At 38.9% G+C, this 25,792-nt stretch overlaps 2 protein-coding genes across 2 annotated transcripts in view; both read left to right on the forward strand.

The window, feature by feature from the left end:
* TRAPPC10 (trafficking protein particle complex subunit 10) overlaps positions 1-5,739 on the forward strand; it is a 38,914-nt gene extending 33,175 nt beyond the window's left edge. The window contains exons 19-23 of the mRNA XM_072356254.1: positions 139-265; positions 631-801; positions 2,093-2,270; positions 3,122-3,316; positions 4,132-5,739. Of these exons, the coding sequence (XP_072212355.1) occupies positions 139-265; positions 631-801; positions 2,093-2,270; positions 3,122-3,316; positions 4,132-4,370 (910 nt within the window). The 3' untranslated portion in view covers positions 4,371-5,739. The remainder of the gene's footprint in view (positions 1-138; positions 266-630; positions 802-2,092; positions 2,271-3,121; positions 3,317-4,131) is intronic.
* Positions 5,740-6,581: 842 nt separating this feature from the next.
* On the forward strand, positions 6,582-25,059 carry PWP2 (PWP2 small subunit processome component). Its single transcript, XM_072335868.1, has 21 exons — positions 6,582-6,719; positions 6,795-6,907; positions 7,689-7,783; positions 8,084-8,183; positions 9,120-9,263; positions 9,736-9,871; positions 10,292-10,509; positions 11,630-11,773; positions 13,016-13,086; positions 14,022-14,158; positions 14,887-15,035; positions 15,682-15,829; positions 16,729-16,879; positions 17,207-17,387; positions 18,666-18,813; positions 20,308-20,416; positions 20,831-20,896; positions 21,284-21,502; positions 22,822-22,972; positions 23,738-23,812; positions 23,984-25,059. The coding sequence occupies exons 1-21, from the start codon at positions 6,702-6,704 to the stop codon at positions 24,138-24,140; spliced, it is 2,730 nt and encodes a 909-aa protein (XP_072191969.1). The 5' UTR covers positions 6,582-6,701; the 3' UTR covers positions 24,141-25,059.
* Positions 25,060-25,792: the final 733 nt, after the last annotated feature.

Below are 25,792 nucleotides of genomic sequence, written 5' to 3' on the forward strand. Positions count from 1 at the left end.
AAGCGATTGAAAGAAATACACCTGCTTTTATATTTTTTGCACAGGCTGTGCACTTTAGAACAAATTTATGGACCCTGTAATCTGTAAATGTAAAAATGGAACTTTGCTAGGAAATTCAACAAACTTCATGTTTTTCAGGAAGTATGTGCAAGTCTGCATACAGAATTTGTCAGAACTTTGCTTTCAGCTTTCAGACAATAACCTGAAAAATACTGCTGACTGTACAGATTTGCAGCTGGTACCTCTGAACCCTGAATCTCAACAGGTAAAAAGACTCTCTCGGTGTTTTGTGAGCCTGTTGAGAATAATACAGTAATACCGTTAGCACTTCTGTACGTAACGTTTGTAAGAGTGCTGATAATTGATGTTGTTGCATCTTTGTGGTCTTCTGAGAAACTTTGACTCTTAGAGATGTTTTAGAAGGCACTGCTGATATTAGATGAAATTCTAAAAGATGTGGAGATGATTAGGTACATTTTCAAACTTGTCCATTCACTTGTACCCTTGGTTTTTTTTTTTTAAGCTATTTTGATACCAGAGTGTACTAATATATGTAAGAGGATGTGATGTGCATTTCCATTTCTCCAGAAGAGGAAGGAAAACTAACGCTATAAACAATTTCTCTTTCAGGTCATATATAGTAAGCAATCAATATTCTTTGTGTGGGAATTGAAGTGGACAAAAGAGCTTCCTCTCTCCTTGCAGTGCCTGTTTTCAGTCAGCTTTTGCCCAGCTACCTCTGAAAAACAGTCTCTTACCCTGAAGCCGTTCACTTACGAGTTCCAAGTGGAAAATTTTTTTGTAAGTATTCTCAAGTATAATGTGCATTAACCGAATACGATTTCTTATCAGACACCACGCTAAGGGGAAGTCAAGAAATATATTTTAGAAGCTCTTTTTACGTAATGAAACTTCAAATCATTGGAAAGCTGTGTATTCTGTGTTGAACTGTAGAACTGAAGAAGAGGTGAATCACATGCTTACCTCAGAATAGGATAGGAGGAGAAGAACACTTGTCTGAGTTTCCTTGAATTTGACTTCTGTTTTTTGTTTTGGTTTTGCTCTGTTTTTGCCTCTGTGGGCTCATGCAGTGGAGAATGTCTGTAGATTACTCACTGAGCTGCTTTTTTTCTGGTGACTTCAGGCAGCCCTATCCAAAGCAAACTGTGCCATCTTTGCTGTTGTAAGCGTTTGAATTGTTTTTGTAGTGCTTTTGTATTGATGAGCTCCTCTAATGAAATATTTAGGATTTGCTAGGCCATTATCTTAAGTGTTTCTTCTTTCCCCTTATGGGCAAACTTATTTGATCGGCTAGGTATGACTTCCCATTAAAGGAATTTTATCAACATCTCATCTCTAAATTCAGTTATGTTAGCCTTTTTGATGCTTGGATAAAAGTAGCAGCATGAGAAATACTTCATTGGGTTAAATCTTTTTGCCCATTTTCAGTGTTGCTGTGTTTTCTCCCTGCTTATATCTTGTTGCTTAGAGCGCCACTTAGTAATCTTTTTGCCTACTGGCACATAACTAGTATTTTTGATACTTAGATCAGCATCCTTACGGATATATTTTTTTTAAAGGGAGCTAAATGTTTTCAGCACTGACATTTTAATTCTTTTTCTTTGGGGGGAGTAGAAAGTTTAATTTTGTAGTAATTACATTTGTTCTTTGATAATATGAACGCCTTTATTCTGCGGACTGTGATGGTATGAGTGATAAGTACTCAGAATCTTTGTGATGTGTCTGGGAAGAGAGGAGTCAGGAAGCTAATAAAAGTTTTTTCAGTTACGATAAGGCAGATATCCATTTAAAAGTACTGAAAGGCTGATGAGTTAAAAGCTTGGAAGTGGAAGGCAGAATTGTGTACTCTCTGCTGGTATCAAAAACAATTTAAATCAAATTTGGCTTAATTTTAGCAATAAGATGAAGAGAACATTACTTAACTGGATCTTGCATTAATAATTATTAAGAAGTGAGTGTTAAAAGTAAGTTTATAGTATATCAGTTGTCAGGTGTTGTTTAAACAGAACTAAATTCACTCCCCCCCCAGCTTTTTTTTTCTTGATAACAATACTCTTTTTCTTCCTTACAGACATTGTACCGTGTGAAAACTGAAATCTTTCCACCATTGGGGGCAGAGTATTGTAAAACTGGCTCACTGTGCTCCTTAGAGGTGTCCATCACCCGTCTCGTTGACCTCTCAGAGGTCGACAGAGATGAAGCGTTAACAGAATCAGATGGATATTGCACAACAAAACTTATGTATGAAGGTAATAATATTTCTCTTACTCATACTGACACGGTTCCCCGGTAGTTTAGTCTCAGTAACATCACTTGTCAGACTTCCTGTGAAATACATTCTTGTATTGTGTTTATGACTTCCCGGTGAAGTAGTTTTCATTTCATTAAGGCTGAGAGTTGTGATTTAACCATGGCAGGCAGGTAAGTACCACAGAGCTGGTCTCACACTTCTACTCAGGAGGCTCAGGGAAAAAGATAAAACTGAGAAAACTCATGGGTCAAGATCAAGACAGTTTAACAGTTAAAGTAGAACACCTAAAGTAGAAGGTGCATGCACAAGCAAAGATAGATGAGGAGTTTGTTCATTACTTGCTACCCACACACAAAAGTTCATCTGCTTCCAGGAAAACCCATCTTTATCATGTATAGCGGTTACTTGGGAATGTAAGCATCAGATGTTCCCCACCTCTATTTTCCCCTAGCTTTTATTGTTGAGCAGGACACTTCTGTGGTATGGAACATCCCTTTGTTCAGTCTGGGCCAGATGCCACGGCTGTCTCCCCTCTTAGCTCCTTGTGTGCTCCTAGCCTTTTGGTGACAGGGCAGCATAAGAGGCAGAAAAGCCCTTGATACTGTGCAAGCACTGCTCTGCAACAGCTAAAACATTAGTGTGTTACCAGTGCATAGCAAATCCACAACCAGCACCATACAAGCCACCCACTACATGAGATTTCCCAGGGCCCTGGCCAACTTCACACAGAAAATCCTGTGAGTTTTTAGATACTGCAAAAATACTGATTTTTAAAGTGCTCTGAAACTCTACTGGAAGTTCTTTTTCTCCAAGTAAGATTTTTGCAGTGTCTTCTCTTTGTTTTTGCAGTTGTTGACAACAGCAGTAACTGGGCAGTCTGTGGAAAAAGTTCTGGAGTGATATCTATGCCTGTAGCAGCTCAAGCAACTCACAAAGTCCACATGGAAGTGATGCCGCTGTTCGCTGGATATCTACCCTTTCCTGATGTCAGATTATTTAAATACCTCCCTCATCATTCTGCTCACTCCATGCAACTTGATGCTGGTAAAGCTATCTTAAATATGTGGCTTCTTAGAGAAAAGGTTCTGTTCCTTCCATGTTCTTGAGTAAAGGGAAAAGCAAGGCAAGGAAGTGTATTGACCAAGTACCCTTAGATGTTTTCTGTACTTATCTTCTTTTACAGTTCTAATTTGAAACGTTTAAGGTGCTGCTCTAGCAGGAAGTTTGATTTCAGGTTGCAGTCTTAACATGTGAGGGGAAATAATAAAGACATTCTTCTTTTACTTCTGTCCTTACTTCCTTTAAAGATTCTGGTGCAGATTAATCATCACTTAATTTTTAATCAAGTGAGAATTGATTTGAAAATGAAACCTCAGGATTAGAAGATTGTCCCTTAACTGCACACCTCTCACATCTGTTAGTTTTGAAAACCCAGTTTTTGTAAGGACCAACTGGAAATAGAAGTACTGAGAACATGTGGCATATAAACCACAGCAGGGCTTAAATTACCTAGTGACTTTGAGGTTCTTATCTGCACTGTTGAGTAGCTCCAGAGTTCTAGTGAGAATTCACTCGTGCAAGCAACTTACCATTTATCAGCGGCACACCAGGAACTGCCAGTGTGCAGTCTTCTAGTTTATGGCAAATATGAGGTAACACTGCTCAAATTTTCTACATAAACCAATATAATTTACACTGTTGAATCTGCTGCTTGCCAAACTTGTGCAGACTGCTACCTCAGCAGAGATGTTCAGTAACTGTTAACGTGTGGTAAGTTGACTGCGTTTCTGAGTTCTGAAATAATTTTGAGTTACTTGATCACTTCATCGAATGAAATTGTGGGTTTTTGTTTTGAACAGATAGCTGGATTGAAAATGACAACCTATCTGTGGACAAGAATGTGGATGATCAAGCTGACAGCAGCAGCATAAGGAGCAGAGGTAGCCTGCATTCTGCAGCTAGTGGGGAACACAAAGGTTTGCCAATGCCCCGTCTGCAATCCTTTTCATCTGGTCAGGTCTTCAACTGCAGCACGGGTATGCAAATACTTGTCATTCCCAGCAAGGACGACCATGTTCTCGAAGTCAATATCACGTGACAACTCGGTATAAGAACAAGGAAAAAACAAACAAACAAAAAACACATTAAAAACTGGATATGAAAGCACTTTAAAGGATTATGACCTGATTAGTCTTTGTTGCAACATTTTAACGCTAAGGAAACCTATGGCACTCAACATTTGCTGGCCATGGAAGCACCAGACAATTGTATCAATTTAAATGTACAGTGAAGCTTGTGTCAGCTGGTTTATATTGCCACTTTAATATGTTTTGTGTGAGCTATTGGGTTTTCTCCCTTCAGTCACATTCTGCATCTCAACACAGAGCAACAAAAACAAAAAAATAATCCAAATATTTGGACCACTTTTTTTTTATGTTTGTCTGGCAGTTGATAGCTTAGTTTAACGCTTCCTACCTATTTTAGAGTTAAGATTTGGATGACACAATTATCCAAATCTTGGATTTTTATGTAATTTACAGGCTTTTCCACACGTGCCACAAGTACAGCAAAGCATACAACAACTCGTTCATTGACTTAATAGTTGCTTTCCTGATTTTTGTTGTTTTTTTTTTTTCTTTTTAGCACTGTTAATTCCCGTCATTGCGATCTTATATTAAACTTCCATCGTTTGCATACTTACATGCATGGAAGCACTACTGCTATAAACAATCTTAACTGAACAAAATTCCTTAATTTTCTTGAGGCTTTCTCCTTCACAGAGTATACACTGTGATGTCACATATTATATGGTTTTATTTTTTTGGGGAGGGTGGGATATGGGTGGGACATCCTCTTGCATAGTTCTTACCAAAGAAAGATACTGATAGAATTTAATAATAAATTATTTGGCATATTGAGTTCCCAGATTCATTTCTTTTATTAGCATTTCTAAGTGGCTTGGTTTTCTGCTCCAGTTTTGAAACTGGGGCAAAAATTTCAGTATGAGATAATACTTGAACAGTCAACCTTTCATCACGAAGGCTTAGTGTAATTATTACTGATTAGAGGCCAGACTTCCGCATTCACGGGGGAAGAAAGGGGTTGGTTTGATATAGGAAAGCTTGCAGATGTAGTATAATTGTGAAGCAAAGTTAAGACATGTAACTTAAAAGAATTTCATTATTTATATCTTGAAATGTAAATACAAAAAAAGAAGAAGTGTTTAAAAGAGAAAGTGTAATTTTTGTGAATGTTGCAAATTCACCTGTGACTGGAAAAATTACAGCTCCTGACGTCCTGCTTCTGGTATTGAAACTTGTGCGTTTAATGTGAGAATGACCTTTTTCTACTTGCAGTTCTATAATGGTGCATTGTGAACAGACTCCACAGAGGAAAACTCTCCCATATCAGATATTTGTCAGTAAAGCTAAACATATTAGGCAAGAAAAAAGAGGAGAAAAATAAAAGGCTCATTAGGCAAATCATTTGTTTTGTTTGTTTTCCTTTTACTAAACTCAGGTTTTGCTGAATTACAAAGGGGAAGGGGAAAAAAAAACAAACCTCTTTCCAAACTGAATTGCGGTTAAAGAGTGGAAAAATACATTGTTTTTGTTTTTTGTTTTTTTTTTTTTTTTTACTTTATTTTTTTTAAGCAATGTCTAAATAGATGTAAAAAAAAGTAGACCTGCTAGCTGAAAACGTTACTGTTAACGCATCTTCTTTCTGTGAAGGAATGCCCTTTCTCTGTGGAAATCATACCATTTTGTTCTGGATAAAACCCAAAGCATCATTTAGTGTGAGTGAATGGCTGCTGGGATTCTTTGACTGGAAAAGGTAACGAGTTTGTGACTTTGACACTGCAGGTATTCTAATTGATTCCATTTTCATGGTTTGCTATTAAATCATTTTTCACATCGTTCTGTAATATACTGTTAGATTCAACACATTGTACTAAGATTGTTTAATGAAATTGTAAGCGTTACAGTTCTAAATATACATGTTTTAAAAAGAAACACTAGTTCTCTATTGCTGCGTGACTTTTTATTTAAAGAAGCAATGATTTCCATCTCCCTTCTGGCCCAAGCTGCTTTCCTTCAGAAAGGCGGCTCGGTAGGGAGAGGCAGCGGCTTTGTGTCCTGCTGCAGGTCCGCTGTGTCGGGCCGGGCTCTCGACCCACACAGTTCCGATGTGTCCCCTGAGCCCGGCTCGGATTACGTCTGCTGGGCTCTTAAGGTGCTCTTAGGGCGAGCCCCGATGCAAGCAGCACAGCTGCAGCCATATATACGAAGGAGTAGAGGCGGGGAGGAGGCTCCTCTGTCAGTCTGCGATTCCCGCCCTCAGCACGGAGCTGTCGGCGCATGCGCTGTGCTCTCCCGCTGCGTAGCTGGGTGCGCCGGTGGCGTAAGATCCACGCGCTTTGCATGCCGCCATGAAGTTCGCCTACCGGGTGAGTGAGCGAGCACTACTCGGCGGCCCCTTCTTCTCCCCTTCCCGTCTAACCGTCCCCCTCCTCTCCTCGCAGTTCTCCGGCCTGTTGGGCACCGTGTACCGCCGCGGGAACCTCAACTTCACCCGCGATGGCAGCTGCCTCATTAGCCCCGTCGGGAACAGGATCTCTCTCTTCGATCTGAAGAAGTGAGTGAGATCCGGCGACCGCCCCTTTCCCCTCGGGGACAGCGTACGGGGTTGCGGCCCGGCCCTCCGGCACAGCGTGGGCATGAAACAGGCGTGAGCCAGCAGCCTGCGCTTGCAGCCCGGAAGGCCAGCGGCATCCTTGGCTGCATCCCGAGAGGTGGCCGGCAGGGAAGGGGATGGGATTGTCCCCTCTGCTTTGCCCTCACCAGGCCCCATCTGGAGTGCAGTGTCCAGGCCCGGGGTCCGCAGCACGAGAAGGGTGGGAGCTTTTTGGAGAGGGTCCAGAGGAGGGCATGAAGATGCTCAGAGCTGGAACACCTCTCCTGTGGAGACAGGCTGAGGGAACTGGGCTTGAGCTGCCTGGAGAAGAGAGGGCTCTGAGGAGACCTCATTGTGTTTTCTAGTACTTGAAAGGAGCCTGTAAGCAGGAGGAAATCAACATATTATGTGAACTGATAGTTATAGGATAAGGGGGAATGATTTTAAGTGAAAATAGAAGAGGTTTATGATGTCAAGGGGAAATTTTTCACTCAGAGGGCGGTGAGGTGCTGGTACAGCTGCTCAGAGAAGCTGTGGTGCCCCATCCCTGGAGGTGCTCAAGGCCAGGTTGGATGGGGCCCTGGGCAGCCTGAGCTGGTTGGGGCTGGATAATCTTTAAGGGCCCTTCCTATCCAAACCATTCTATGATTCCAGGCATCAGGCCATATTATGTTGATGCCAGACGTAGCACTCAGTTCTGTGTTCTTGTACTCGATTTTATTTTCTTGTCATCTTCTTGCAGTAACAAATGTGAAACATTCCCACTGGCCACACGGCTCAACATTGTGTGTGTGGCGCTCTCTCCAGATGGAAGCCTTGCCATCCTTGTTGATGAAGGTACTTGCCCCAAATACCATATCTGTTTTATAAAGGTATGAAGCATAAGTACAGCGTGAAAGCAGGTGTTCAACCTTAGAACAATTCAGAAGTGCTCTGTTTTAGCAATTAATCTGGATTTTCTGGAGGAGGTTTTAAAAAGCAACTGGTAACTTTGCTTTTTTTCTTTACATTGTTAAGCATGCTATCTTAAGAAGTTTCTGAGGAGGTGCTTTATAATTATTTTAACAGGGCAAAGCTAAGCTTTGTAGGATTATGTTTTTTGTGGGCTCTGAGTAATTTCCTTATTCTCCAATGCAGAGGGAGCTGCCTTGCTTGTCAGTTTGATCGGTAAATCTGTGATACATCAGTTTCATTTCCACAAGCCAGTGCACAGTGTCTCCTTTTCCCCTGATGGCAAGTAAGTGAAATGTGTGTGCTTTAGAACAAAAGAAGTGAAATTACCTCATAAACTGGTTGTAATTATTAAAAACATTCTGACCAACCAGGGAATTTTATTTACAAATTTGGGGCTGGACCAGGGCTTCTTCATCAGTAAAGCTGAGAGAAGAAAAGGAAGAATAAAGCTTGGCAACAGTCTGGGAAGGTGGCTGTCATGTGTGTTGTCTACAGTAGAACTTCTAGAAACATAGAACACTTGCTATGAATTTTGACTGTTCTCCCATGTTATGAGGAAGGTGGAAAAATGTGGGGGACTATCAGTTCATAGTGGAGCAGTGCTGCTGGCTTGGTTTAGTTTTAGACAACTGTGTTACTAAAAGGAACAGTTCTTTGAACTGACTGCTTCTTTTCATGTCCCTTATACTTTAAGTCCGTGGTCACCGAGCCAAAGTGTAGTGATATGAGATTGTGGGGAGCATCAAAGAGTAAGAGGAAAAGGTGCAGACTTCCCTTTTGGAAATACTGCTCAGTTAAAGTGACTTGAGATGATTGTAAATGAATTTTTCGCTTGGAAGTTGGAATCGCAGTTCTGTATTAAGGAACAGAAGTGCTCCTGCTTTGTACAAGTGGCTAATATAAGGAGAAGAGAGGTTAAAATAGAATAACTGATTTTAGATGTTTGTACTTTACCTTCCTTTACAAGAATTATTGAATAAATATTTCATTATTCAACTTAATTGATTTTTCCAAAGGTTTTCTGTATTCTTCAAGTTGAGGAATAGTAGCTGTCTGTAAATAAGTTTTGGCTTTAATTCTGGAGTATTTTGTATTTACCACTTTTTAACACAGAAACCTTTCAAATGTTATGTCGTTCTGTTTTACTGCAGGCAGTAGTGGAAAAATAGCTTACTTTAACAGCTTTGCCTGCAATTCTGCTTTTTTTCCTTTATGGCAGGAGGTTCGTGATTACAAAAGACAATGTTGCTCTTATGTACCATGCTCCTGGGAAGAAACGAGAATTCAATGCATTTGTTCTGGACAAAACTTACTTTGGTCCATATGATGAAACAACTTGTATTGACTGGACTGATGATTCCAAGTGAGTTGTTAAACAGAAACGCTGTCTACCTGCTCACTTTGTTAACGCTATTTGCATGTATGCATGTATTTTCTTTGCTGTAAAGTGATTCTAGCTTTAATATTTGGATTATACTTTAATGAAATACTGTGTTATATGTCTCACATACATACTATATATATGGTGTATAAAGTATGTAAATACTGTAGCTAGGCAGACTAGAAGAAATTAAATAAGTTTGTGTTAGGGACATTGTTTGACGTTGTCCAGTCATTCATGAAAGAAGCATATTTCAGGTATGAACATGGCTGACCCTTTGAATGTATATAATCCTATGTATCTTTGCAAGAGTAAATTAGTACTCAGTTTACAAACCTCACGTGTAAAATTACTCTTAAAGTGCTGACTTGTCTTCCCATGTAGAATGTTGTGCGGCCAGTGATAGTCTTAAAAGAGAGCGTTCTAACTCAGATAGCCTTTTTTTTTTTTTAAGGTGTTTTGCAATTGGAAGCAAGGACATGTCTACGTGGGTGTTTGGAGCAGAGCGATGGGCAAACTTGATCTATTACTCACTTGGTGGGCATAAGGATGTAATAGTAGCCTGCTTTTTTGAAGAGGACAGTCTGGATGTATGTACACAATGATTCTATGTTTCTCAATTTTTATATGAAATTAGCTGAAGTACAGCCTTACCATTACAAAAAGGATGTGACCGTGTTGCTATCACAGAATCTCAACTCATCTGCAGTGATCATGAGTTTAAAATTTCTTGAGTGTTACAAGAAGTAAATGTTAAAGCGAGAGTCATTTAAAGGCCCTCCGCCTCAAAAAAAAGAACAAAACCAAAAGTTACAGCTTTAATTATGAAAGGATGAATTAGTTGTAATTCTAACTGGTAATAAAATTGCTTAAGTAAAATATAATCCCAGTGTTAGATTATAGGCTCCCTATCCTTTCTGTAGTTATCCCTTGTGTAGTAATTAAAACAGGACATGAGCTTTCAAAGAAGTCTGTTACACAGTAATCATAGGTTTTTGTTTCTGTTGTAGCTATACACAGTTAGCCGGGATGGAGCTCTGTGTGTGTGGCAGTGTGACACAGAGCTTGATGGTCTGAAGCCCATGCCCCCTAAAGAAGCTAGGCAAAAGAACAGAGTAAAAGATGATGATGGATTTCTTGAAGAACCCAAGGGTGAAGAAATTCATGGAAAAGCCAATCCAAATGAGCAGGAGATGAGAGAGAAGGTTAAATATACACGTGTGGCAAAGTAAGTGATTTTCTTTTATCCAAAGGCAGAGTTTTTGTGGAAGTTTACTATGTTGAGCTTTTTTCACCATTTACTACTCAGAGTAATGTAAAACTGCCCAAAGGTTTAGAAATTGATTATAAATCCCATAGTAAATAGCTTTCAGTACAGCACTTGTTTGTCTCACCTCGACTGTATCAAAGGTGGTACCTTCACGTTCAGAATAAGTCAGCATGAGATTGTCAGTACAGTGTCCCTTAGTTTATTTTAGAGGCTGTGAGGTATTGCAAGATTGCTTGACTTGAAGAGGTGATGCGATAGCAATGTTAAGTAAAGATAGCTCATCAACCTCTTTGTTACGCTACTTGGAGATGCCTTTCTAAACTATCTCCCTGTCTGTCCATATCAAATCAGGTAATCTGGTCTTAAGATAGTTGTTGTGTTTAGCTTTGCTGAAAAGAGCACAGTGTTTATAAGGAAACCAGTCAGTAAGTGAGGGAGAAATGGGATTTCAGAAGGGGTAACTAGGAGTGCTGGACATCTCAGTTTCTCTGATTGTAAAGGAAGTGTATGGAAAGTGCCCTACTCCAGACTGTTGAATGCTCTGTGGAGCATCGTTTCCAGGCAACAAAGGAATTTGGAATATATAACTGTTGAATAATGTTCAGCACCATCATGCTTATGTGTTTAGTTCTAGGAGGAGTTATGCCTGCAAAGAAATAGAGAAAAACTTCTTCACTAGACGTATGGTGTTCACAACTGTTGTCTCTGTAGGAGGCTCACACATATTAGGATAATCAGTGAATTTGTGAAAATCACCTGTGATGATCAGAGGTAAAAGCACAGTGCAATTCCTCTGAGCTTAACTTTAGTCCCTTTTGTTGCTTATGGTCAGGTGTCACTTCTGATAGTAAGACTACGTTAGCAGCTATAAACATTCTGGAAGAGAAAAGGGAAGAGAAGAGAGTTAGCTTTTCAAGAACTATGGGGGAGTATACATATAATAAGTTTCCACAACTTTTTTTCCAGTGCTTTTGAGATCTGTCATAGGATACTGTTGAAAGACTTGACCTGTATAGAATTGGAACTATGAGAGTATTCTTTTCTTTTACACTGTTTCTCTTATTTCTTTGATGCTCAGGTATTTTTTCAATAAGGAAGGAGATTTTAATAACCTGACATCCGCAGCTTATCACAAGAAAACACACCTGCTGGTCACTGGTTTTGCTTCTGGAATCTTTCACCTCCACGAGCTTCCGGATTTCAATCTGATACATTCCTTGAGGTGAAATAGGGGTAAATGGTTGTTTGATTTGGGAGTGGGGGCTGTTTGTATTTTGGTTTGTTTTGTTGCTTGAGAAGACACCATATTTACTAGTGATGGATTAGTATTGGGAGCACAAAAATCTTACACAGGAGCATCGATTTAGTATTGTAATTTCTGAAAAGGCAGAATCATTGGTAAACTTGTGTTCAGTTTTGGACCCCTCACTAGAAGAACAGTACTGAATTGCTGAAAAATGCTCAAAGAAAAGCAGCAAAGCTGGTAAGGGGATTAGAAGATGATATTTGAGAAGTGGCTGGAGGAACTGGCAGTGTTTAGTCTAGAGAAATAGAGGCTGAGAGGAACCTTATTAGTCTCTACAACCACCTGAAAGGTAGCAGTGAGGAAAAAGTTGGTCTCTTTGGTGACAAGTGATAGGATGTGAGGAGGTGGCCTCAATTGTTCCATGGGAGATTTAGATTGGATACCAGGAGGAGTTTCTTCACAGAAAAGGTGGTTAGGCATTGGAATGAGCTGCCCAGGAATGTGGCGGAGTTACCATCCCTGGAAGTAATGATGTGAAGATAAGATGTGTGGACGTTATGCTTACGGGTGTGCTTTAGTGATGGAATTGGTAGTGCTGGTGTTTACTAAAAGTTCATTTCCAGTCTAAATGATACTATGATAATAAATACTAAACAATTCTATTAACATGCTTCATTACAGAAAAGTGAGGTCTGAATAAGAAAATCCTGAATAGTAGTTGTTGGCCATATATTCCGACAATTCTTTGGATTTTCTGTTGTCAATTGCTTTGGAGCAAATAAAACTAATAGAAAAAAAAAGAAAATTAAAAAAATCAGTGTATTGAAAATAACCTTTAAGTTGTACCTAGGTTGGAGAAGAGCATGTTTTCTTTTCCTATTGCTGTATGAGCCTAGCTAAAGAATGCATAAATTCTTCATACAACCCAGAAGAATCTGCAGTATTTTGTTTTCTTGAATTTGGGAAGTTCTGCTCTGCTACTGATAAGTGTGACTTTGTTTGGGATATGGGTGCTCTTGTTTTCATTGTGAATAAAGCAGCATCTGTTTGATGTTTCTGGGTATAGTAAAGGAAGGTTTGAATGCTGCTTTTGATGTTACAGTAATCTTGTTCATGCTTGGACAGAGGAAATAAACTCTGGTTTCTCAGAAGTTTCCAGTTTTATCACACAAGGCTTGAAAATGTAAGTTTGTTTATTGGGTAATTTTCTTTCTTTAGTATTTCAGACCAACGGATCGCTTCTATTTCTATCAACTCTACCGGTGACTGGATTGCTTTTGGATGTTCAGGTTTGTGAACTGTTTGATCTGTATTCGTGGAAAGATGGGGAATGCTATGGCAAACAAATCCAAATTCCTCCTGCCATTCCTGATTCCAGATGTTGAAATGATAATAATGTACCGACTCATCTCCATAGTGTCTGTATGTGTCCCTAAACAGTTTGTCCTCACAGAGTTCTTGTGATTCATGGAACTAGAATAAAAACAAATGAAGCCTCTATCCTTGGAATTACAACTCTTCATTAGTAACGTACTTCATAGTACGTTCTTTTTTGGGGCTTTCATCTCTCATCCATAGCCACTTCTTCTGACACATGGCATTATACAAAGTAAGATGAATGTTCATATGTCTGTTTCCGCCCAGTCCATAATGGTTAGCATGGTTACTAAGTTTATATCTTCACGCAGCCCTGCTTTTCTTTCCAGTTCATCTAGTCAAAAAATTAGAAGGAAAAAGTGGCCATCTCCTTCATAGCCCTTGATGCTGAGAAGTGGAGGACTGAAAAGCCCCAAGCTACCTTGGTTATTCATTGTGGTGACCAGTTAATATGGTCAATTGCCAGTCAGATGACAAGAGTATCTTGAAGATGAAATTGCAAAATGAACAAATGAATTGACATAAACAGGAAAATAAGAGTTCCTTCCTAGCATATTTTTGATTTTTGGCTGTTTATCAACATCCACCCATTTGTTACAAAAACCTTTAATAGCACTGTTGTAGAACTAGGGATATTAGGCCAAGTAGCAGACCCTGGTTGTTACGGAAATTGAACTTGTGAAATGAAAATGACTTGTATTAAAAGTAATATAGAGACGTAATACAACCTTTTTGCATCAACTTTTTTTATTCTTTGATTGTTAGGTGCAAGTATGTGTTTTTTGGTGTGCGTTAGTAGGTTCCATCATTGGATTCCTAATTCCTGTCAGTCCTTGTGTGTTCGCAGGTTTGGGTCAGCTCCTGGTGTGGGAATGGCAGAGCGAGTCCTATGTGCTGAAACAGCAGGGCCATTTCAACAGCATGGTTTCATTGGCTTATTCTCCAGATGGGCAATACATAGTAACCGGAGGAGAGGATGGGAAAGTGAGTGACACAGTATTACTGAATTACAAAATCAAATTGTAAAAAGATAGTAAACACCTTTGAATTTCCATTGTATGTAGAAAGCTGTGTTACTGCAATTGATACGTGTATTTTTTTGTCCTTGGTTTTCTTAGATGTTTTGATTTGTCTGCACAATGTATGCTTTGATTTGCTGTTGTTATCCTCTGCAAATTATAATCTCTTGGTTCTCGAGTGTGGTGAAGATGGCATCTGTCCATCAGAAGTTTTGATGGGGTAAAAGACCTGCCACTCCATGGTTTCTACCATTCATATTTAAAATCAACCAAAACCCCTAAATCTCAAACTGTAGATAGTTGAACTTCTAACCTTTTTTGTTTGGGGGAAATCTGAAATAACATTCAGTTGTAGCTTTTTGAAAGGGCTCACAGTTGGTTTTGAATTTGGTGCTTGAAGTTGGCAGGTCAGAGTTGAAGAGGCTGAAATGTTGATCGAGTTTTCCTTGAAATTTTAGCTTTATTTCAAAAGTGTTTTGTCTCCACTTAATTTCCATGTCTGTTTGCCTGTAGAGGTCTAATGACAAGTTTTAGCTCTGCCTCTGTTGCGCAGTTTTCTTCAACTGTATTGAAAGTTCCTTATGCTGTTAAAGAGTTCTAGACCTAGTTTTTCTTTACTCTTCTGCTTGCTTATATGTTCCTTCTGAACTGCTGGTGAAGATTCCAGGAAGGCTTTTCTGATCTCTTTTGCAGGTGAAAGTGTGGAACACTTCAAGCAGTTTTTGTTTTGTCACTTTTACAGAACACAGCAGTGGTGTAACTGCTGTAACTTTTACTTCCAGTGGTTATGTAATTTTGAGTGCTTCCCTGGATGGTACAGTGCGAGCCTTTGATCTGCACAGGTAACTTTTCCTAAAGCTTTTGTGTATCATTTAGTTGTCTTTTTTCACCCAAAATGCAACAATCTGATGATTGATGGTTTCAAGAATAAGGTGCAAAACTGTGAGTACTGCTTTATTGGTGTAAGTGATTTCATTAGTACAGCTTTTGATTCAAACAGTAATTGGGAATCCTGTCACTCTATCCAATTTCTGTGAACAAAATTCTGGAGGAACTTTGTTCAGAGAAGCTGAAAGTCCAGTAAGGCCATTTTCTGCTTCTACAATAGTCAGTACACCCCTATATAACAGAATGTTTGCTGTAATTACGGTGATTGAGTCATTAAAGTACAGCTGTACAAAACTGGATATGTAAGCAAACCTGTGTTGTCTAGAGAATGGACATACGCTGTGTTAGAGAAGAAAGCTCTTCTATTTGAGTATTTTGGGCTATTTTTATTACAAAATTAGGAATATTTTTTGAGTCTTGGTATCATACCAAGGCGTTGTATCTCGTTTTATGCAAAGAATAATTTCTTCTGTAAATAGCTTAAGAGACCTGAGGAGGAATTCATTTTATTTAATAAATAAATTAAAATTAAAAAAATAGCAAGTAAAATGTACTTTCAGATCTCTTCATAATGTTTTCTCTTTTCCACATTTACAACAGGTACCGCAATTTCCGTACCTTTACTTCTCCACGACCAAGTCAGTTCTCTTGTTTGGCTGTAGACTCCAGTGGTGAGATTGTGTCAGCTGGTTCCCAGGATTCCTTTGAGATATTCATCTGGTCAATGCAGAGTGGGAGGCTGTTGGATGTAAGGATGAATTTTTGAGTAATGAGCTCCTTTTAGCTGCTGAAGAAACATAAATATTGCTGAAGTATTACTGTGTTACCATGTTGGGAAGAAGAGTTTTCACTCAACTAGTTGTTCAGAATTGTTCTTTTCTACATATTTTCTCAAGGAAATAAAGAAAGTGTAGGTGCTGTTATAAGATCAGTACAGACTGCGTGAATGGTTTTGTTGGTGTGGAGTAGGGGCATGATTTTTTTGGTATGGTTATTTAATATAGAGGGAGGTAAAACTATCAGTTTCAGTCTCCAGTGTCTTGTTGCTAGTTTGAAGTTTCTCTCCTCAGGGTACAGTTAATTATGGAGAGACACTGTCATTTGCTATTTTCAGTTCTTAAACATTGTACATTTGATGGTGAGTCAGATAAATTCAACAATTCATATATTTATTTTTGTGTAGATGTTGAATACAGAGCGTTAGTAATATCTCAGCATGTACTTGAGTGGATTTTCAGAGTTTTGGGTACAGTTCCTCTCTGTTATTTCTGTTGAGAGGAGTGGGAGCTCCATGCTTGAAAAATACTTACTACTCTTGGTTCCCAGTTCTTCTTCAGTGTTTCTCTCCTGATAATAAGGCAGGGAAAGAAGACTATTCCTAATTCTTCATCTCTGTAAGGACTATATGCCTATGTGCATGCATGAGAGTGGTTATAGATACCTGTACAGTGGTAGCACTTCAGCAATTTTCAGTTTATTTAAGTAAAAAGTTGAGAATCAGTGTTATGTCATCCCTCATATCCAGAAGTTACCTCTAGTGTGCATGGACAAGTTAGGTGTAGTTTTATTGCTGTATTGAAAGTTTATTGAATGTGTACTGTATGAACTTCAGTTTCTCTTACCTACTTCCATGTGATCTTTTATTAGGTCTTATCAGGACACGAGGGCCCCATCAGCAGTTTGTCTTTTAACCCAATGAAGTGTGTTCTTGCTAGTGGCTCTTGGGATAAAACTGTCAAGTTATGGGATATGTTAGACAGCTGGAGAACTAAGGAGACACTACTGTTGAACTCTGATGGTAATGTCTGTTTCATATTATACAACTGTCTAATACAAATGTATTTTTTTCTTAATACTGGAAACAAAAGGTTGAGTAGTTCTCTGTAGTACTTAATTAGCAGTGCAAGAAAGCCTTTTTATATACGTCTAGCTCAAGCTATATAATTAGCTGAACGTGTATGTTGTCTGGAGAAGAAATACTATGAGACTTGTTAATCATTAGCTGCTTGTGGTAGCTGAGGTGACATGCTTGAAAAATAGGGGTATTTTTTTCTTAGATAAACATACAGTCTTTTCCTAGAAAAAGTTAAGGCTGCATTTTAACTGTTCATTAAATTCTTTGCAGTACTTGTTGTCGCTTTCCGCCCTGATGGCAAGGAGCTTGCAGTTGCATCTCTGAATGGACAGATAACATTTTGGGATCATGAAAATGCGGTCCAAGTTGGCTCAATTGAGGGAAGACATGACCTTCAAATGGGAAGGAAGGAGCTCGATAAAATAACAGCCAAACAATCAGCCAAAGGAAAGTAAGTGAACAAGATAGCCATTGAAAAGAGGGTGCCATGCTGGCATTTGCTTTAGACAGTGAGAGTGGGGCAGGTCTCTTCTCACTACTGACTTGTGACAGGACGAGGGGAAATGGCCTCAAGTTGCGCCAGGGCAAGTTTAGGTTGGATATTAGGAAGAACTTCTTTACAGAAAGGGTAGTTAGGTACTGGAATGGGCTCCCCAAGGAGGTGGTTGAATCGCCATCCCTGGATGTGTTTAAGAGCCGCTTGGATGTGGTACTCAGGGATATGATTTAGCAGAGGTTTGTTGTTGTGGTGTTGTTTTGTGGTTGTTTTTTAAGAGATAGGCTACTGGTTAGGCTGCGGTTGGACTTGATGATCTTCAAGGTCTTTTCCAACCTGAGTAATTCTATGATTCTATGAATTGGGTTTTTCTGCTTGTTTTTTACATGAAGATTTCAGAGCGCGTCTGCCGCTCAACTGTTTTGATTCTGACTCTGGATTTTAAAAGATTTCTGGTGTTGACATCTGGATGTATCTTTCTCTGCTGTGTTGACCACCCAATCAGCGTCAGGCTGATCATCTGTTCTCTTTCACAAGCTTGTGTTTCCGGCATAATATTGGATTGTCTTAAGGTTTTCATTTAACAAATGTGATGGGTCTTTCAAGTACATATGTTGTTATGTAAACATTATCTATCTATGACTGTGTAGGAAGTTTTTTTAAATAAATGTAAATATGCAGTGGGATTCTTACATGTTAAGCTGTATGTGAAATAATTTTTAAAGGCAACTCGAATTTATTTGCTTTCAAATAGTCTAATACAGGCGTCTTGTGTTCCATTCCTCTCTTTTTCCATTGCAGCCCAAACCTCCCTTTTCCTTCCTATTGCTTCCCCTCAAAACTAAATAACGTTTCTTAAAAGTGGATTTTTTTGGTGTTGAACTCAACCACCTTCTTCCTTTACATACCTTGGTGTTTTTTTTCTCTCTTCTCACCATTCTTAATGTTTCACAAAGTACAATTGAAAGCTCATTTGCAGGGTTGCAGCAGGGCGTCAGGCGTCAGAAGTATTGACGTACCTGAAAAAGCTTTGAAGTTTTAGTTTGCTTGTGATTCATACATAGTAAAGCACCGAAAGTATTTGATTGTAGTAAAACGTGTTAACGTGTGAATGACAACCTCTACTACTTTCACAATTGAATGATTTCTCTTACGTATCTTCACACTGCACTTAGAGTCTTTTGGCTCGAAGTGGCAGTGAAATTAACAATTTTTTTTCTTTTTATTTACCAGATCTTTTACCACTCTGTGCTACTCAGCAGATGGGCAGTCCATTTTGGCAGGTGGATTGTCAAAATTTGTCTGTATTTATAATGTCAGAGAACAGATTCTTATGAAAAAATTTGAGATCTCCTGCAACTTTTCTTTAGATGCAATGGAGGTATGTGGCCATAGTGGTCGGTTTCACCCCTTACTGCACCAAAGCTTTGACTTTGGATGTAACCTCTAATTTAAATAGGATTCCTGGATATTTTGATGCGTGGATTTGTTTTCTATGTTTTGTGCAGGAGAGATATAAAGGGAAGTTATTTCTTAGAAAACAAAATTGTTACCTGAAATGTAACTCACTAGAATCTGTCTAGATTACAATGTGTCTGTGTTAACAAGCAAAATCCTTTTAAGCGCAGTCAGCAAGTTAGCTTAAAATTAATGAAAATCTTAAAGACTAATGTTTTGTACTGAGCTGATTTTCTTGTGTCGGTTTCTTGTCTTAGCAAAGAAATGAAGGAATTTAAGGTGGATGCAGGAAAATATCACTGAATTTTACACACTCTGTTTCTGAATAGTGCCAAATGTAAAGTTCACAGAATCACAGAATGACCTGGGTTGGAAGGGACCTCAAGGATCATGTAGTTCCAACCCCCCTGCCTAGCAGGGCCACCAAACATACGCCTTTACTAGATCAGGTTGCCCAGAGCCCTGTCCAACCTGGTCTTGAACACCTCCAAGGACGGGGCATCCACAACCTCCCTGGGCAGCCTGTTCCAGGACCTAACCACTCTCCTAGTAAAGAACTTCCCCCTAACATCCAACCTAAATCTTCCCTCTTTTAACTTAAAACCATTTCCCCTAGTCCTGCTATTATCAGCCCTTTCGAAGAGTTTACTCCTCTCCTGGGAGTAAGTTCCCTTCAGGTATTGAAAGGCTGCAATGAGGTCACCCCGCAACCTTCTCTTCTCCAGGCTGAACAAACCCAACTCCCTCAGAGTTCCTTTCAAGTTCCTTTGAAAGTAAAGTAAATGATGAAAACTATTGAAAAAATGCCAACAAGACTTCTTAATATCCCTTTACCAGGAGAAATAATGATTGCTCGAGTGGTTATGTAAAGCTCTGTTTGACTGTGGTTCCAAATGTGTTTTCTGACAATAATGGTTTGTGAAGCAGTTTTCATTTCTGCTCTGCCCTTTATTGTGCCAGCATGGCTTTACACACAGTGTAAAAAAATAAATACCAGGAATGAGCCAACTGGAAAAGAATCAAGGAGGAGGTATGCAAAAACTGGGGGAGAGGAGCATCCTAAAGCAGAACTTGAGGAACTGACTATAGAGCCATTATGTTTAGCACAGTGAGACTGTGGAAGGGAAAAGCAAGACTTCCTTTGAGGAAATTGTGTACCATTGGGTATAATAGCATTGTAACCACAGTCTGAGGTTTCATACTCTGTGGCTGTGAGAATGAAGCATCTTGATTCTGATACATGGTTGGATACAATTGCCCACTATTCTTAGCTAGCCAGTTTTCTCCATTATTTTGGAAGAATTTTATTCCAAAAGTACAAATAAATAATCACTAAGTTCTTGAATGTTGTGGGATGTTTTCAGTTGATCGAGGTGTTAGAGACTGTGCAGTGAATGGAACTTGTGTGTTTTTGTAGGAATACTTAGATCGGAGAAAAATGACTGAATTTGGCAGCATGGCTCTGATAGATGAAGGCACTGGAGATGATGATGGTGTTGCTATTCCTCTTCCAGGAGTAAAAACAGGTGTGGCCTTTGACTTTATTGTCTTGTCTTCTCGAGGATCCAAGTCTTTATTCTTAAAGTAGATGCCAGATATGAAGGCTTTGAATTGTCCAGCTTAGTTTTTGTAGTAGACTTGAATTGTCTGTGGCTTCAAAGGTTTATTACACATGTACCACATTCAGAGCTATCTGAAAATACTTGTGAGACCCATTTTTGTTTTCCAGTTCTGTGCTTTGCCTCTGATCTTTCAAATGACACCTTAAATTTAGTCCCGACATTTTGTTTAGCTTATTTTATGATCTCCTGTGCATGTCTTTTAACTGCCAAGTTTTGTTTCACACTGTTCAGCATAACTCTAACTACGCTGTTATCATTGATAGGTACACTATGAACTTTTGGAGGATGTATTAAATCACTTTTCAACTTCTCTTTTAGGTGACATGAGTTCTCGACACTTCAAACCAGAAATAAGAGTAACTTGCCTGCGATTCTCTCCAACAGGCAAGTGTTGATAAGTTATGATTTCTTTTTTTCTTTCCATATGAAACAAATAGACAAGTAGAAGAGCAAAGGAGTACAAATGCCTTTGGAGATGGTCTTTCTAGATGTTATGCAGAGCTGCTAGGTTATAAGTCCCCTCTCTTACTTATTAGATAATTAGGAAGCTGAAGCATGTATTGCATTCAGCTGGTATTCTTCACAAGCAATGTCGTTGCTGATGGGTCTGTCAGTGATGCAGTGTTCTCTGTCATGCATGCTATAAGCAGCAGAGCATCATAGAACCATAGAATCTTAGAACCATAGAATTATAGGATTTGTTATTACTGTTGTGCTTGCATCCTAGAAAACTTTACCTTTGTACCTAAGCAGTCTTGCTTCCTTTTCTAGGACGAAGCTGGGCAGCTACCACCACTGAAGGTCTTCTTATCTATTCACTGGATGCTGGGCTAATTTTTGACCCTTTTGAGCTGGATATTGATGTCACACCCAGCAATATACGCAAAAAGCTGTATCAGAAAGAATACACTGTGGCTATTGTCATGGCCCTTAAGCTAAATGAAAAGAAGTTAATTCAGGAGGTTATAGAAGCCATACCTGGTAATGAAGGTGAGTGGATCTTCTGTGAAATGTGACTGAGCTAATTGTAAGCAGAGATGTTTTAGCCAAATAAAGTGTAGCATAAAGGGTAAAGTTTCCCTCTATGGAAAGGGGAGGGGAAAAAAAACCAGAGAGAGCATTCAAAGACTTCAGTCTTTTTACAGTTGCTAAAGACTGGGAAAGAAAGGATGGTCTGCTTAGCAAAAAAACAATTAAACAAGTTGACCTCCTCAGGTTAGATTGGTAAAATTATAACAAGTTACTGTGTTGTCATCTAGTGACTTTACAACACAGACTTTGATCGGGTCCAGATTTATGCCAAGTTTTGCATTCGTGAAGATAAAGCAACTGATGTTAGAAGGACTCACTAAATTTAACATGACTTAGCAATGTGCCTGTGTGATGAAGAGAATCAGCTGATACCTGGGCTATACTGTCAAGAATATAGTCAGCAGCTTGAGGGAAGTGATGAATCTCTTCTGTTCAGAGCTTGTGAGATTGTATTAGGAGCACAGTGTCCAGTTCTGTACTATCGCATACAAGAGATATTGTTGTTCTGGAGCCTCCAGGAGGAGGAACTGGAAAACTATTAGATGGCCAGAGTACACAACAACTGAGGAGGTACTGAGAGGATGAGGTGTGGAAATTCAGGTTGTTGAAATCCACTGTTAACAGAAGGAATATGGGACTGTTTCTTTAACAGAGAAAGGTAGATTGATTTGAATATTATGTTAAACTGTTGGAGTGGCTGCACAGAGTAAGAGTTTGTTACTTAGAGGAATAATTGTATATAATGTCGTTGTCAATGTTCTGAACAGTTATAAGTTGTGCTGCTTCATAGTGGCCAATTGCTATCAGCATTCAGGTACTTCCTCTGTGAGCAGGCAGCTCTGGATCTTTTTAAGAATCCTTTATTGCCTCTTGCTATTACACCTTCCTTAACTCTACAAGAACGATAAAATCAGGAGCAACAAGACTGTGGTTAAGATCACTTAAGGAGGGCAGGAGACAGGTAAAAGTTCTGGAGGTGAGATGGTGGGAGAGTATCCTGTTAGAGGGAGAAAAATATTATTGCACATCTTGGGTAGGAAGAGTTTTTTTTTCTTGCTTTTAAATCCAGTACTGATTGGGAGGCTCAAAAGGAAAGGCTTGCTGAGAAGTTTTGGTACTGTGCCCTAAAGTAGAATATTGAACACTGAACAGTTGCCAAGATCATGTTATGCTTCTCCACATCCCTTCCTATGGTCTCTTTCTTGCTATTCCAAAGAATTATTCAACACTAATGTCTGTGTTTTTTTTTTTGTTCTGTTTGTTTCCTCTTTACACAGTTGATGTTGTCTGCTCATCACTCCCAGATCTGTATGTGGAAAAGGTGTTGGAGTTCCTGGCCTCTGCCTTTGAGATATCTCATCATTTAGAGTTCTACCTTATTTGGGCTCATAAGTTGCTCATGCTGCATGGACAGAAATTAAAAACCAGGTGAGCTGCTGTGAAAGTGAAAAAACCAAAAAGCATTTTAAAGCTCCTTTCAGTTTAGGACTGAACTGGTAGATGCATATGTAGGAATTGAAACGACTTGATTTTTACAGCTTCTTTACTATCAAGTGTGTATGAGAACTGGGTTGCATAGCAGCATTTATAGGGAATAAAAGCATTTTTCAAATACTGCAGGTAAAACTTTCCATAGCGTGCTTAGTCTATAAATGCATAAAGGTTTCAAAAGCTACTAGGATTTTGGGGTTTTTTGTTTTTAATGATGGTGTACTTTGTGTACAGATAAAGGATAACAATCTTGTATTGGCTGCACTTCATAGAGTTACCTTGTGATTACAGCGTGCACTGTTGGCTTCTTAGCAAGTGCGCTGACTTCTTACCAAGTTCTTCACAGGGCAAGCCTGCATAGTTTTGAATTGTCTTCTCTTACTATAAGTGAAATATATAGAGAAAAGGCTTCTCTTAGTATTTGTTGTTTGGAAAGTAAGTTAGTACTTGAAAGAAATTGTTGTCATTACTGCAAGGAGAATTTAATTCTTCATGCCATGGCTTGACATTAATAAAATGTTTGGCAGTAGGTTATTTGTATCGAATATAATCATTTTGGGCACAATCAAAAGCAACATGCTTTTAATGTTAAGTTAGACAATGACGTGTATGTTTGTTAAACTTTTGAGAATATAGGGAAGTTCTTTATTTTTACATATAAATACAAATTACAGCTCAAGTTGTATATTTTCTCCGTTTAAGGTCACAGAAGCTGCTCCCCATGATTCAGTTTCTTCAGAAGAGCATCCAGCGTCACTTTGAAGATGTTTCCAAGCTGTACGTATTGCTATATTTTAAAGTTTAAATCAAACCCCTTCACTGCAGTGTAGAGTAATTTCAATGATCATAGTGTAGCATTAGACGTTTCAAGACCTTCTTCTTTAAGAGGTGTTCACGCTTTAGGAGAAAAGACGTGATCTTGTTTCTAACATGTTCTTATTTTTACAGCTGTGAATGGAATATCTACAATATCAAATATGCATTGGCCATTTCACAGCAGCGGGGCATGAAGCGTGTGGCTGAAACATCAGTAGATGAAGAAGACTTGGAGTCTGACAGTGATTATCTTATGCAAGAAGTTCATAATGACAATTTCAGTTCCTAGTTATTCTTCATGGGAGAAAACCTAAGGCAACGTAAATTTATGCAGTGGTATTCACTGGGACTGAGTGGCCCTCATAGTGGCATAATTTAGCTCTTTTTAACAGCATGGAGTGGACTTGCATGTGGGTTACAAAAGTGGGAGATGTTTAGGATAGACAGTGCCATCTGTGCTTTGTGTAGCCTCTGTCCGTAACACCACTGACTTACTGCTTGACAGCGCTGATTTCTTAGCTTTTTTATTGTTTTCAATTTCAGGTAAGATAAAAACATGTTTTTATCTGTGAAGTTAGAAGTGTGATTGGAAGAAATGCATTCTTTATTAAAAACACATTGTGTATAGATTAAATATTGGGAATTAATTTTAATGTGGACTTGTCATACTTTGTGATGGACTCTTCTGTTTTTATGTCATTCTTAGTGGGAGGGCTGCTTATTGCTCTCAATTTGTTTTGTTGTTGTTATAACACATGCATATTATTGGAGCACTGTTAGGAATAGGAGGACCTGGTTTTCTTGGTTATGTAACTTCCATACATTTTCATTGTTTATTAACATGAAAATTGGAAACTTCTGGTTTCCTTGCGTATGGGAATTGGCTAATAATGACATTGAGGTTCTGAATGCAAAGAACTATATCCATGTTTCTGTTGTTTTCAAGCCGTATGTTGAAAGGGCTTTGATTTAAAGTGCTGCAAATAATAACAATGAGCCAGGACTGATTTTTGTTTTCAGTCTATTCTGTTCTTCTGGATTAATTTTCTGGTCTCTTTCTACTCTTGGAAAAGAGGTGTGAATATAGAAAACTATTGCAGAGAAAAATAAGTCTAAAATATACACCAGGCATGTGTAGTAGTCAGTTCTAAGATTGCAATATGTAACATTAATATGCACTTGCTACTTAAATGAAGCTTACCAAATGTTTTGATTTTTTTTTTTAATTACTTCTTTCTGTCTTTGTAGTAAAATGTTCAGGTTTTTTTTAGACCCATAGCTCTAATTACGTCGGGACTGTCATGGCACTGGCTTTGTGTAGTGTAGAAGAGGAGTTTGCTGTTCATTGAGCAGGCCAGCTTTATCCCTAAATTTTTAATAATCTTTTGCGTTGGCGTTGTTATGTTTGTAATACACAAACCTGGAGAAGATCTGGCCTTTCAGAACAACTTAGAGATGTGGCTTGGGGTATGCTCTTCATGTTCTTTACAAAATGCAAGAGCCTTGAGAGGAAGCGGGAGAGGTGGGATAGCATCTGTTCTCATGCAAAAGGACGTGTTCCATTCACATTTGTCACTTTGCTTGAGCTGCAATAAGTTGTTAGGTTATCAAGATGGATTCCATGATGCACGTGATAGATAAAAATGTTCCAGTGTGTCTTTCCTTATCAAGAGGGAGAATACTAGAAACTGAAATTTAAGTTTGTTTGGTCCAAGTTTGGCCTAATACTTGTGCCTGTTAGCAAAACATGCAAGCTGGACACAAGCACTCTGTGGAGTGGGCTCGGCCTTGGAGCAGTGTCATTTCTTTACCCTCTTTTGCCACTTGAAACTGCACCTGTGGTCTTGCATCTCGGTTTAATTTGATCTGATCCCGTATAGATGTCTACTTCAACAGGAATATTGTGAGAAACGCTTTATGGCATCAAAACTGATTGTAATA

This window comes from Excalfactoria chinensis, chromosome 1 (assembly GCF_039878825.1).
Source record: "Excalfactoria chinensis isolate bCotChi1 chromosome 1, bCotChi1.hap2, whole genome shotgun sequence".
Lineage (NCBI taxonomy): Eukaryota > Metazoa > Chordata > Aves > Galliformes > Phasianidae > Excalfactoria > Excalfactoria chinensis.